Below are 15063 nucleotides of genomic sequence, written 5' to 3' on the forward strand. Positions count from 1 at the left end.
ATCATTTTTAAGGTTTTTGCTACACTAGAGTCGTAAATGTTCTGTCAAGCGGAGAGCGTTTTGCAAATATTTTCCCCCTAAAGCTCATGATTTGAGGTATAAGGGAAAATTTTCAAAAAGGTAAAATTCACATTGATTGAGCCAGCCTGAGCTCTCCGTTAACATTGTGGTGAGCAGCGTGGGCTTTAGAGCTGGATCTATGCAAATTCAATTATTGAGTCAATTATCCTAATTATTTACTGTATGCAGTGGGGCAAACTAAGCTCTCTAAGCCTCAGTTTTCTCATTCGTTCAGAATTGTGATAATTCAAAAATTTTATGCAGTGCTCAAAAAATGTTAAAACATTTAATTACTTCAGAGATACTTGTGCCCATTTATATCTCAAATCCTGTTGTGTAGGCATTCTTTAGTATTTTTAGTATTCTTTGGTATTTTAACATGTATGTGTTTTATCTCCCTCAACAGTAAGTAATGAGTGCTGAGACCATGTCTTTTATTTTTGTAAACACCCCCCCTCCATTCCCTACTTCCCCACCTACCCACACACACTGTTTACAGTCCACCTCTGTTAATGAGCTGAGCCCATTTTCCATCTATTCATAAGGCATCAACTTCTAACATGTAAGGATCATAATGGTTTCAGTCTGTCTGATCACCAGATTGTGGACTTCACAATCTTGAGCACTTGTAGTTTGTTAGTACTGAGTCTACTGATGAGTTAGTTACTGTATTAGTCAGTTTCAGAGACGCTCACCAAATAGCACCAAGAGTATAGTAGTTAGGATTAGATTCTTTCAGCTAACAGAAAATCCCTAAATAACAGTGGCCTGAGCAAGATAGAAATTTATTTCTCACATTCGAGAGGTTCAGAGATGGTCACTCAAGGGTGAATATTGCTAACCATAGTTGCAAGGACACAGTCTTCTATTTTACTGCTCCACTGACATTTATTCCAGTGGTGGCTTAAGGGAGATATCACAGGCAAAAGACTCTCAAAAGATTTAAGGTTATGCTTCTTGAATCCTCTCATTCAAATAATATGGCTTCTAAGAAGCTTAAGGCTTTTGTCCTTCTGCAGAAGCCCGAGGTAGCAAAAGATTTAGCTCAAAGATATTTATGGGTAGGGCTTTTATTTTATGGGACTGAAACCCAATCAAGATTTGCAGGAGATTCATAATTTTTTTTAAAGAGTATTGTAATTGTCAGAAACACTGCCAGCTTGGGCTGAAGGAGTCAGAGCATGAAAAGGAAAGAGGTCTTTGGACCCTCCAGCTCTATAAGCAGGAAGCAGGCTGAGAAAACTATTTCCATATAAATACACGCTACCTTTAATGCAATAAAGATGGCTTAAAGGGTAAAACCAAAAGCCTAGAAGATAGAATGAAAATCCATGGAGAATTATTCCCAGGCCTTTCATATGGAACTGCCAGCCTATATACCCAAGTGACTTTCAGAACTGCTATGGACTGGGGGCTTCTGCAAACCTGTTTTCTGCCCCTTGAAACTGGAATGTCTCCCTATCTGTCCTGCCATTTTAATTGGTTGTTGCAGGAAGAGAGTTTATAGCTTTTTCCTGTAGTTCACAGGACTTCAGATTAAGAGGCACTATACTCAAGTAGCCAAATGTAAGGAACTATATCCAAGAAGACTCCTCTGCCCCAGGACCTATTTAGAGGACAAGACTCTGGACTTTGAGTGAATGCTATAATGAGATAAGACGGGGGTCCTTGGGAAGGGGGAGCACTTGTTGCAAGCGAGGGAACTATGAATAAGTAGTGACCAGAGGGTGGACTGTGGCAGTTTTGAACTATGTCCACAAGTTCTTTGGTGTATTAGTTTCTTGTTACTGTAACAACTTACCACAAACTTCAACAACAATGTATTACATTTCTGGAGGTCAGAAGTTCAAAACTGGCCTTACAAAGGCTGCATTTCTGGAGGCTCTAAAGGAAAATCTACTCCTTACCTTTTCCCGCTTCTAGAGGCTTCTGCATCCCTTGACTCGTGGCAACCTCACACTGACCTGTTTCCATCATTACATTTCCTATTCTCACTCTGACCCCCTTATGATTGTGTTAAGGCTATCCACATAATCCATGAAATTTCCCTGTTTCTGCCCTTAATTACATCAGCAAAATTCTTTATTCCATGCCAGGTAACATATTCACTGGTTCTGGGGATTAGAACATGGGTGCCTTTGGGAGAGGGGGATGGGCAGGGGCAACAATTTTATCTACCACGGCGCTCATACCTTCAAGAAGTGGCATCTAGGTTCATGAGTTCTAGCCCTGCGTCGGGCTCTGTGCTGACAGCTCAGAGCCTGGAGCCTGCTTCAGATTCTGTGTCTCCCTCTCTCTCTTTCTGCCCCTTCCCCACTCATACTCTGTCTCTGTCTCTCTCTCTCAAAGCGTAAACATTTAAAACAATTTTTATTTATTTATTTTTTTTCCAACGTTTATTTATTTTTTTGGGACAGAGAGAGACAGAGCATGAACGGGGGAGGGGCAGAGAGAGAGGGAGACACAGAATCGGAAGCAGGCTCCAGGCTCTGAGCCATCAGCCCAGAGCCCGACGCGGGGCTCGAACTCACGGACCGCGAGATCGTGACCTGGCTGAAGTCGGACGCTTAACCGACTGCGCCACCCAGGCGCCCCTAAAACAATTTTTAAAAAAAAAGTGGCATCTGATCCACGCTTCTTGAATATGGACTAGTTGTAGCGGGCTACTTAACAACGAATAGAGTATGGTGGAAATGCTGACGTGACACATACAAAACTACGTCACAAGAGATATTGCAGCTTCCTCCTGGCTCTCTCTTGGCTTCTGCACTTAGGGGAGAAGCCAGCTGACATGCCGCAAAAACTGCAAGATCGCATTTGTGGTTTTAAACTGCTAAATCGTGGGGTAATTTATTATGCAGCAATAGATAACTACCACAATCCCTCAGGTCCCATCCTGATCCGTGAGGTCTGCTTAAGTTCTAGCTATTATCTCTACAGTGGGCCTACCTGAAGAAGGAAGGGGAGAGGAGAGGCATGCTCCCTTCTTAAGTGGCTCGCAATGGAAGTGGTATGCACCTCTTCCATTCACATCTGGCTACAAGATGGACAGGGCAGCCTAGCTGCACAGAAGCTTGGAGACATAGTATCTATTCCAGGCAGCCATGTGTCCAACTGGAAATTAGGAGTTCTGACTTTACGTGAGAAGAGGAAAACACATATGGGGGCACAATTAGCAACCTCTGTCACAATGGGGGATTATAAGGGTCAGGAGAAGCAAAGTTGAGCATAGATCCATTAACATTTTTCCTAACCAATCTCTTCATTGGCCACCGAATGATATTTACACACCCAGCACTCTGATCTCTCCAAAGAAATCATGCCAATTGTATGAGTCACAGGAAAACCCAACTAATAGAAAAAAAAAAAAAACCCACAATGAATTGCGAAAATTTTTTTTCTTACAAAGCTGTTTTCAGGGACACTGATAAAGAACAATGTACTGTGGAGATTTTGCCTGAAGGCTGTTAAATCTAAATGTTGCTTTCTAAATGCTTCTATTCTGTGAGCATTCTCCCGTGTATTGTCAGAAAATACACAGCTGACGGAAAATGTCTTCTCTGTGCAAAAGTTTAGAGAAACAGCACTATGGCAGCAATCGCAAGGAACACAATCATGTTAACTGACCTATAATTTTCTTTTCACATGCTAACTATTCTTGGATAGTCTCATTAAGTGGATTTTTAAAAAAATTTTTTAAGTTTATTTTTGTGAAAGAGACAGAGCAAGTGGGGGAGGGGCAGAGAGAGAGGGAGAGAGAGAGAGAATCCCAAGCAGGCTCTGCACCATCAGCACAGAGCCCAATGTGGGGCTCAAAGTCACAAACCGTGAGATCATGACCTAAGCCAAAAAACCAAGAGTCGGACACTTAACCGACTGGGCCATCCAGGTGCCCCTTAAAATTTAACAATATAGATAACCCCAATCACAAGCATTTAAAACTGCCTGTGTGCTTTAGTCAAACTACAAAATATCAGAAATAGATATTTCAAGAAATATGTTACAAAACCAAATAGAAATTATTTTTCAACAAGCATTAAATGGTTTTCTTGCACAGCATATGTTAGTTTCCTTACATCAGTGTGAAAAATGAATGCACTGTAATTCCAAGACAACTTGCTTGTAATTGATCCCAGTGGTCATTACATGGCTGTTACTATAGAGTTCAGACTACACAGGCCAAGAGTTAGGGGATTACAAATATGATTTGATATATAGCTTTTCATTTCATTTTCACATAAAGTCCTCCATTTTACCCAGATATTTATTCATCAGTTACCATGAAGTAAATAAAACACAGTGTACCTACAAAATTTCACCATAAAAGGTCTCAGTGTGTGTTCACATAATCCTTTTATCACATCAGCACTGTAATGTTTTTTAAAAATGCACGCTATTTAAGGAATGTAAGACCCAAAGGCAAAGATGATGAGTGTGCTGTAAAGTACTTCAACCCCACACTGTCAATGCTCAATACATTTTAAATAGCAAAAAGTGAAGTTGCAAATTCTAGAGTCTTACCCTATAAAGTGATAATGCTAATAATTTCGATATTCATCCCATCTCCTGTGAATAAAAGGTTTTCTTAGATGCCTGCCAAGTATCCTGTTAGTTGGGTTTCTTTCCCTGTGATTTTGATCTAGTACTTCTTTTAGTTTTTCATGAGAATTTGTGGCTATGAGGGAACCAGAAGCCTCTGATCACTTAATTTGGAAAATGGATCAAAAGTGGATTTTCATTTTGTGTGGGTAGATATTTGGTTCTCTTAATATACCCGCCAAGCTATATTCATAATCTTTTAGTAACTGAGATGACTTAACTGCAAACTTAGTAAGCCAGAAGGACAGGTAAGTGACTTCTTAAGTCAATGGTTCTCAAACTTGAGTAAGCAGCAGAATCACAGGGAAGGCTTGCTGAAACAGAACACTGGGCCCGGCCCCATCTCCGATTTTCTGAGTTAGTAGCCCTGGGGCGTGGCCTGTGCATTTTTATTCCTAACAACTTCCCAGGTGATATGGAGGCTGCTGGTCCTCAAACCACATCTTGAGACCCAATTCCTAAAATAAAAGTTGGGCATTTTTCCCCCTAAAGCTGGGCATTTAAGTGATCCTGTCAATAATCTGCCATCAAGCCTTTATTGTACTGATTTATGCCTCCTGCAAACAAAACCTAGGCTAAACTGACAGTCTGTTCTATTGAGATTGCACAAGTTCCTAAAAAATCCCCAATTAAAAGACAAAAAACTCCAACTCTTAGAACAGCAATAACCTAGTCAGTTTGAAAACATTATGAAAGTCTAAAGAAATGCTCTGGGTTCTGGAGTAAACTTCAGTCCCCGTGGTGGTCATCATTTGGTTACATTTGGAAACAGGCTTGTTCTAAAATAATCATTTTTGAGGCGATGACATTTACTCTTTTCACCCAAAGAAAACAGAAATAACAACACAGGAAGAACTGGGCAGCCTTAGGTCAATTCTTTTTGGAAAGCACATTTAATTTACTGTTGCACAATTCAAACAGAGGGGGTGGTTAGGAAGTCAGGAAGGCACTTAAGTCATTTCAACCAGGAATACCTAACAAAGAGAAGGATCTTGAAATCATGGATGGTCTAGGAATATCTGAGAGAGAAAGATGGGATTCGTTATGTGACAACTTGTCAGGAGCATCCCAAGCTTCCCATTACTATCCACACACCCTGAGACTGAACATAAATTCTCTCCAGATGAGCTGAGTACAAATAAATAACTTCTTTGGGCTGTGCTGATACCAAAATACTATTTAGATGTTCACCCTACGTGATGCCCAAACTGACTGCCATTTGCTGTCTCGCGAACACAGCTACAGGTTCTCCCCGCATACAAAGAGTATTGGTCTTTTTTTTTTTTTAATCTTCATTTATTTTTGAGAGAGCGTGAACAGAGGAGGAACAGAGAGAGAGGGAGACACAGAATCCAAAGCAGGCTCCAGGCTCTGAGCTGTCAGCACAGAGACTGATGTGGGGCTGGAACTCACGAAATGCGAGTTCATGACCCCAGCCAAAGTCAAACACCTAACTGAACCACCCGGCGCCTTTTTAAAGCCTAGGAGTCTCCTTCCAGAAGCTCAGAGAAGAGTCCTACTGATTTTTTCATCCTTTAAATATATGTTCTTCCTCCTTTGATATAGTGTCTTCATATAAACCATCTTATCTAAAGAAAAGGTCCAACTACTGCTTTAATGGACTCTTGTCTCAGTAGCCAAAGGGTATAGTTAGGTTCTAAACTTCTTGGATTCATTATCAACCCTCCCCTCCCCCATTTACCCCTCTACTGTCCTACCATCCCTTTCAGTAAAGAGTAATCCATGGGTGAGACAAGGCTCAGTCATTTGCCCTACTCCTAATTCCAAGGCTTATTCTCAGTGTTAACACACGAATACAGAATACACATTTCAGCTACTTCTTAATGGATTCCTCTCCCTTATATGTGGATGCAAACGTGTGCAAAGTGAGCTAAGGAATAATAAACTAAGTGGAGCTTGAGTGCTACATTAGGAAATGTGACTGCTAACAAACATTGGAGAAGGGGCTCTAAGAGAGGACAGAATGAGGCTTTTTCATTGAGAAAGGTGATGTGGAATGACATTTGCTCTTGCAAAAGCTGGTCTCTCAGATCTCCCAACTTAACAACAACAAAAAAGTAGTATCAACATCTCACGGAATCTTGACCGTATGTCTGATGCCACAGTAAGTCCCAGCATCTCAGATTATCAGTATTGAAAGACACCTTCCAGACTGGCTGGTCCAAACTATCATTTTTCAAACTAGAAAACTGAGCCCTGAAGGGAAGGAAGAGAGGCTTGCCTTAATTAAGGGTAAAGCTTCCTCAGCTGCAACAATGTGGCCAGGACTTACATTTTCTGATCGTCAGACCACTGTCTATAGCTCTTTCCTTTTTCTTGATGAATGGGGGGTGAGGGTGGTTGTTAATGTTTAGACCAATGTGAACACCAAGGAAGCAACTGCTAGGAGAAAAGAACCACTTGTACCCCTCCTGCTCAGAAATGGCCCAGCATGCCCGTGGGGCCATCCCCACAGGCTCCCAGGATGAGAGAGCCCCTACAGATCCAGCAAATGGGCAGCAACTCCCTATGAATGATGCCAAGTAGGAGGGTCTGTATCCATCCCAAGTCTATGTGGGGTTGTTTGTTTGTTTGTTTTTAAATATGCTCCTTCCTCCTCAAATAAAACTACAAAATATAATGCAAATGTGTTTCTGGACATGTTCCTTTAGATTAAGCAAGCCTCATCATGGTTTCAGGTGACCCAATGAGAAAAATAAAATAAAACTGCACTTGTGGCCTCTCAGATTAAAGACTGAGTTAAAATGAGGTTGCCCAGCCCATAGGAGAATAGGCCACACACGCTGATACAACTGGCCCATCATTCTAAATGTGGCACATATGCCCAGCAGACTCAGAGACCCATGGGAATGATTCCTTCACAAGACAGCCAAGAGGTAGATAAGTGCAATCAGCCCCATGGATGGATGTAGCACACAGAAGCACCAGATTGGGTGTAGGGGGGGGGGGGTGTCTTGGACAAGGGGCAGAGGGCCTGAAGGGTGGGGCCAGATCTCTGGCTCTCATCACAGCACTCTCCCTGGGAGGAAAAGCGTCCGGTCATGAAAGAAATTCCCAGTATGTAGCATATGTCTACAGCAGTGAGAGTGTGGACGTAGAAGGTAAAGAGGTGATGCTGGTCTAAGGGTAACACGCGTCCTCCAATCAAACTTCTAGGGTGGGGTGCCAAGGAGACAAATCTGAAGGGTGATGATTATGAACTGGGGGACTCTGGCACATTCATCCAGGCCATGCATGACCCCTGAGTGGCCTTCCCATCCTCACTCCCAACAGAATTGCTGGCAAGGGCTCCCCTTGTGAGAGAACCATACTGGATTGAGGGGATAGCAAAAGACATAGGCAACTCCGATGGCTCCGCTTGCTTCTGATTTCTCCTTCAGCCTGAGGGAAGGCAAAGGAGATCAAAGTCCAGATGACACAACAAGGCTGCAGAGCCCAGCATTTGCTATCAGAGCTGCTGAGCGTCGGACCCAAGAACCGTAAACTCAAGGCAGAGTCAAGGCCCCTTCCTCTGGAATGAGAGGCTCAGCCCTGCCCTTCTCTTCGGGAGAAATGGCCGGAAAAGGAAAGCTGGCTTCTCACTGAGGTAATGAACAGTACCTGCTCAGCTACGTGGGTCACCCTAAGGTTAAGCAGGAAGGATCCCTGAAGGAGGCATTCTGCGGACAAAGGCTGAGGAGCTCCACGTGTCTGGACACACCTCAAGTTTTAAATTACACACTCCCCCACATGCAGCACACTCACGCGTACACACGCACAGAGACCCACACCTCCACATACTGACATTCTTGTAACCCACCCCACTCCCAGCCCCCGATCCTGCCCCACAGATTTCGTTCCTGTAAACATGACAGCAGAGGTGTCCACAATTCTGGGACAGCCTGACAGTGAACTGAGGATGACTGCTTGTCATTAAGTGCCCCGGTAGGTGATGTTGGTGAAGGTGGATGTGGCCTCTTTATACAGTGGGTTGTTGGCCTGCGGAGAGAACAGAAATGTGTCTTACGGTGAATTCCTCAATTCTTCCCTGCCCTCAACGATTACATTTCGCCTGAAGAGTTTACCCAAGACACCTTTCTCCGGGCTACACCATCCATGAATCGCTTAATGCTCATTGTAACCCCATATTCGCTCCTGAGATGGGAGTGGGTAGGAAATAAGAGGAGAGAGAAAGTGGAATGCCATTGTGCTGCTGTTTCGAAGGGGTTGAATTCAACCCATTACTTTTTGGTGATCCCCAAACACCTCAGTACCACTTGTAGCCAGTATCTATTTCCTGCTTCTCTCCTGAACTCTCTCTTTTGCCCTTCTCCAATTTTTTTTTCTTTTGTTGTGACTATGCTGGGGGATGCGGGCAGAGACGAGAAATGTAGCAGGTGGTAGCTGAAACAGAGAGGATAGCTTTCACTCAAAATAATTTTAATTTGTTCTCATCTCATCCTTCCAAGCACTACCCACTGTCATGTTAGCAGGAAAAAATAAGACCCTCACTGGGTTGCCCAAATTATTTTCTAACAAAAAGTGATAAATCCCATAAGATCTGGCTGTCTTTAGGAGTCCCATTTCAAGAAATACAACACATTCTCATGTGCCGTGGAGATTCCAGATTTCTACACTGTACAAACAGAAACATCTCAAGTTTCTTGGGACCCTTGAGTACCAAGGCCTGAGGTGACCATCAAATGAGAACAAACTTTCAGCCTCCCGCTAGACATTCGTGGAGTCAAACAGCCATTTTGGAAGGTCCAGAAAAAAAAGTCAGAATGTGGAAGATGAGCCAAAGGAGAACAGAGCAAAATTAAGTATATAGAAAGTTCTCAATAGATGCTTGATTGAATGCAATCAGAATAAACTGCAGAGGGGATATGTTTTAAGAGGCTGGCTCAAAGAGTAATTTCTATCATAACTTGATTCCCTCCCACAATTGGGCAAGCCGTTGAACCTCTCTGTGCTCAGTTTTCTTATCTACAAACTGGCAATAATAACGTTCCCCCCCCCCCATCATTTGTCCTGTCTTCCTCAATTAGAGAATATGTTTCCTTTTGATTATGTCAGTGTCCAGAGCAGAGCTGAGCCCTACCTGTACTCAGTCAGTTCTCACCGATGGGACCTATGGTCACTGTGTGGCAGGGAGAGACTCAGGTGGTTTTCAGGAATAAAGACAACAGGACCATCTCCCAATTTCCACAACAGAGACTAACTGGGAAATTATGGTGCTGGCTGAACCTGGCTCCCCTAAGTACCTACTATTTCCAGTTGAGGCTCTCAAACCAATGACTTAAGAAAATGCCCAGCCCCGACTCTTACTGTGTCCCATTTTGCTCTGGCTCGCTCTTCCTCAAATTTAGCAAACTCCTTCCGGTCATGGATGGTGATGAGGAGCTTCCAGATGAGCAGAGTAGCAAGGCCGATGAGCAAAATGGCCCCCATCACTGAGAGTAGGACCACCAGGATGTCAGGACCCTTGGGACACTCTGTCAGGAGAGAGCACAGAGCAGGGATGTTGTAAAGGCAACTTGACCAAGTAAGAAATTACTAGAAATCTCTCTGAGGGAAACAGGGCTTACAAAATAAATCAAAATTTTTAAAAGGGGGGGGGGGAGCACCAATATTTAAGACAGCAATAATCTGTCCTGAGTAGTTCAAATTAGAGGTCATAAGCAGGTCACCCCTGGTAGAATCTAACCTACTCAAGTGTTTATTAAAAAGTTGATTCTATGTTAACTCTACTGGATTTAAAACAAAAGCTTGATTAAATTTTTATTTTGTTGGCAGCATTAAATAATCAGGAGATTATCCCCCTAAAACTTCAGAGTCTTCTTCTTCCCTTTAAAAACATGAATAAATAGAGGCGCCTGGGTGGCTCAGTCGGTTGAGCGTCTGACTTCGGCTCAGGTCATGATCTCACAGTTCGTGGGTTCAAGCCCCGCATCAGGCTCTGTGCTGACTGCTTGCTCAGAGCCTGGAGCCTGCTTCAGATTCTGTGTCTCCTTCTCTCTCTGCCCCTCCCCTGCTCATGCTTTGTCTCACTCTGTTTCTCAAAAATAAATAAAAGTAAAAAAAAATTTTTTTTAAACATAAATCAAAAGGTCTGGAAACACTGCACCCACAGGGCAGCCCTGGTTAGACGTGAGTAGCTGCTGTCCCCTTTAGATGGGACACATTTTCTAGTTTGCCAGACTTGTCACCACCCTCTTTTCTCCACTAAACAGAGGCAACATGTAACTTGTCATGGAGGCTGTGCTACTGTGGGCTCTGGAGCTAGACCGCCAGGGTTCGAATCCTGGCTGACAACTTACTTTGCTATGTGACCTTTGATAAACTATTTAACCTTTCTGGGTGTCTGTTTCCTATCTCTCCATGTTTAAAATGGAGAAAGTAATAGCACTGAATTCCAAAACTTATGAAGAATAGTTAAGTTAAATATATACTTTTAAAAATTGTTTTTAACGTTTATTTATTTTTGAGAGAGACAGAGACAGAGCATGTATGGGGGAGGGGCAGAGAGAGAGGGAGACACAGAATCTGAAGCAGGCTCCGGACTCTGAGCTGTCAGCACAGAGCCCAACGTGGGGCTCGATCTCACGAACTGTGAGATCATGACCTGAGCTGAAGTCAAACACCCACTGCGCCACCCAGGCACCCCAACTTATTTATTTTTTTAATGATTATTTACTTTTTAGAGAGAGAGAGAGAGAGAGAGAGCGCATTAGTGGGGGAGGAGCAGAGAGAGAGGGAGACACAGAATCTGAAGCAGGATCCAGGCTCTGAGCTGTCAGCACAGAGCCCAATAGGGGCTTGAACCCACGAACTGCAAGATCGTGAGCTGAGCTCAAGTAGGACGTCTAACCAGCTGAGCCACCCAGGCATTGGGCTCCATGCTGATCATGAAGCCTGCTTGGGATTCTCTCTCCCTCTCTCTCTCTGCCCCTCTCCCCAACTCGTGCACACTCTCTCTCTCTCTCCCACAAAATAAATATTTAAAAAAAAAGAAACCTGTAAAAATAAATAAGTTAAATATATTTAAAGAACTCAGAACTCTGCCTAGCACAGACTCAGTGCTCAATAACTATCAGCTACTGTTATTACTCGTGTTCTTGTTACACCTGACTGTTTTCACTAATTTATTTACCTAGCTCCTTAGGCATTTGTATTTGTTTCTCTGGTTTGGATATGTACATCTCTGAGGGCTGGGAACCTAATGACCTTGTTAGCACACTTAGAGACCAGGAAGCCTGCCAACCCAGACAATATTTTGGGTTCCTTCCCAAAATATTTCGTCATCTTTAATCCTAACCCTATTGAAAGCCGACTTCCTGTTCAACCCTAGTCAACAACCAACACAGACAGAGGTGCATCACCCCTCTGAAGACCAAGCGGACTGTGCTCTGCAGAGCTCTGCTTCCCATAAACCACAGGTGTCTGATGGGTGACCTCACTCCAGTAACTTCTCAGGTGTTATGTAATTAGGTGTTTGGATATACGGGTATTGATGGGTCTGGAGAGGTGGTCATGCCCACTTTCCACACTGTCTCCCACCTTCTTCTCTAAACATACACCCTATGCTCACCACACATGACCCAAAAACAACCACCGATGCAGACCTAAGCTGGCTATTTCCCAAGCTACCAAATTATAACCTGTCTATAATTAAAGGAGCATCTGGAGAGAGGCTGTGAGGTTCCAGTGTCTGAGTTCCCAGGAGTGAAGGGCACCAGCTCTTCCGGGAACAACAATTATGAATTCTTGGGAAGAGAGGGCTGACCCTCAAACCTCAGAGTGAAATCTCTTCAATTCTGCATGTCAGTATGGGCGGGACAGGTAGAATGTCAAGAGGTCTTCAGGCAAAAACATCTATTAAGCATTTGTCCTGAAAGGAATAGATGGCAGGATTCCTGGAAGAAGATGACGAGATCAGCTGGTCTCTAGAGAGATATCTCAGCCACGGTGATGGGGACCCATCGTGGCGACACAAGGTCAGGAAAGACTGGGCAGGGCTAGCAGGTTTGGCAAAAGCACAGGAAATCCAGTTAAACTTGAATTTCAGATAAACAATAATTTTTCAGCCTAAGTAGGTACTAAATGTTGAATGGGACATATTGTATTCGACGAGGCAACTCTATCTGGGAGTGATAAGGACCCAGCTCAGCCGAGCCCACTCCACATAGTAGGCTGAACACCACCCAGTCAAGGCCAAGCCCTTTGGCAGTGCTGTCTCTACTGCCTTGCAGTGGCCCAGCCCTTCAGGGAGACCATCCGCAAAGGCATGAGTTGGGGAAGAGAATGAGAATAATCCCCTCCTGTGCTCTGGGACCTCAGATGACACATTGTGCACAAAGCCAGAACCCCTGAAAATAGTTGGGGGCGGTAGGTGAGAAGAGAGGTCAAATTCAGAATTTCAGGGCAACAAAATAGGGAATATGGGTCTGGGGTCCCATCTCCTCATGTGGAGGATGGGATCTACATCAGAAAAGCTACTCCACCTCCCACCCTGGGGGGTTATTTGTACCAGCTCAGGTTATCACCATCTTTCTGCCCCATAATTCCAGGTAGTGGATTCCAGTCTAAGAATATCAAGCCAAAAGATTTTGGTGTTACAGCAGAAGCACCTGCAAGGATGGTTATAGCAGAGATGAAGTAACATTAAACCCCAAAGCAAGAACGTAGTGCCCTTCAGAAATGAGAAAGCACAAAGGTGCAAATAGGGTGGGTGTGGAAAAATCCATGAAATGTGTTAACACAGGTGGGCGGGAAAGTGTGAGGGGTCATAGCCAAATAATCCACATGTGCTCCCCCACAGATACATACCCAGACTCTGCCCTCTCCCCTTCCCATGTCAGCTTTCCCTTGAGTCGCTAAATAAAATTAAGGTCATACCCTTTCCTTTACCTTCCTTCTCCCTTCTGAAGGGTGAGAGCCCTGGGAAAGGCAGGTGAACAATATCACGGTAGGGGGCGCCATGCTCTCTGGTACCCATGCAGCCAGCAACACCCTGGCTGACCTGGGTGTAGTAGAGCTTCTTTCCACTGTCACCCGCTTCCTTCTCCAAGCAGCCAAAGTTCTCCGAGCAGGAGAGCAAGCCTGCCTGTCAACTCGAATAATCAGTCGTAGTAACTCATTCAAAACCCGTTTACCGGGGCGCCTGGGTGGCGCAGTCGGTTAAGAGTCCGACTTCAGCCAGGTCACGATCTCGCGGTCTGGGAGTTCGAGCCCCGCGTCAGGCTCTGGGCTGATGGCTCAGAGCCTGGAGCCTGTTTCCGATTCTGTGTCTCCCTCTCTCTCTGCCCCTCCCCCGTTCATGCTCTGTCTCTCTCTGTCCCAAAAATAAATAAACGTTGAAAAAAAAAAAAAACCCCGTTTACTAAGTATCTTTTCTGTAGATGACTGAGCCAAGTATGGAGATATAACAATAGATAAGACAGATGGTTCCTGTGTTCGTGGAGCACGTGATCTACTGAGGGAGATGGGTGATTAAAGAAGCAAGTTAATGGTGGGATGAAGACCCATCTAAGGGAAACACAGCTGCTCTGGGACTCAAACAGGAGCACCCAACCGAATCAGAAGAAAGGATGATGGAGGAGGTCTGAGAAGGCTCACTAGGGGAAGTGATGTGTCCAAAGCAGAAGCACTCAAATATTGGGGCGTCTCACAACTGCCAGGAGCACTGTTCAAGAACACAGAGGCTGGGGACACCTGGGTGGCTCAGTCGGTTAAGTGTCCGACTTTGGCTCAGCTCATGATCTCACAGTTCATGGGTTCCAGCCCTGCGTTGGGCTCAGAGCCTGGAGCCTGCTTCGGATTCTGTGTCTCCCTCTCCCTCTGCCCCTCCCATCTTTCTCTCGACTCGTGCTCCATCTTTCTCTCAAAAAATGAATAAACATTTAAAAATGTAATAAAAAATCAAATAAAAAGAACATAGAGGCTCATGGAAGCAGCATGGGGCTCAGGACTCTCGATTTTTTAACAAGGGGAACATAGAAAAGTTTGAGGCCCACTTTCCTAAAGCAGGGGCCAGCAAGCTATTGTCTGGGAGCCAAATGTGGCTTGCCACCTGTCTTTCTAAATATACTTATGCTTGTGCATTAAATATAGACTATGGCTGCCTTCCTGTTACAATGGCAGAGTAGTCATGGCAGAGACCACAAGGCCCACAAAGCCTAAAATATTTATTTTGAGACAGAGAAAGCACGAGTGGGTGAGGGGCAGAGAGAGAGAGAGAGAGAGAGAGAGAGAGAATCCCAAGCAGGCTCCACACTGTCAGTGCGGAGCACAATGTGGGGCTCAAACCGATGAACCGTGAGATCATGACCTGAGCTGAAATCAAGAGTCAGACACCTAACCAACTGAGCCACCCAGGTGCCGCCAAAGCCTAAAATATTTAAC

The 15063-nt window shown here is 44.3% G+C and overlaps 1 protein-coding gene across 1 annotated transcript in view; it reads right to left on the reverse strand.

Annotated features, from left to right (window-relative positions):
* Nucleotides 1-5533: 5533 nt before the first annotated feature.
* ITGB3 (integrin subunit beta 3) overlaps nucleotides 5534-15063 on the reverse strand; it is a 55507-nt gene continuing 45977 nt past the window's right edge. Inside the window, exons 14-15 of the mRNA XM_045489281.1 lie at nucleotides 9988-10154; nucleotides 5534-8658 (exon numbers count right to left, since the gene is read on the reverse strand). Of these exons, the coding sequence (XP_045345237.1) occupies nucleotides 8593-8658; nucleotides 9988-10154 (233 nt within the window). The 3' untranslated portion in view covers nucleotides 5534-8592. The remainder of the gene's footprint in view (nucleotides 8659-9987; nucleotides 10155-15063) is intronic.

This window comes from Leopardus geoffroyi, chromosome E1, assembly GCF_018350155.1.
Source record: "Leopardus geoffroyi isolate Oge1 chromosome E1, O.geoffroyi_Oge1_pat1.0, whole genome shotgun sequence".
Classification (NCBI taxonomy): domain Eukaryota; kingdom Metazoa; phylum Chordata; class Mammalia; order Carnivora; family Felidae; genus Leopardus; species Leopardus geoffroyi.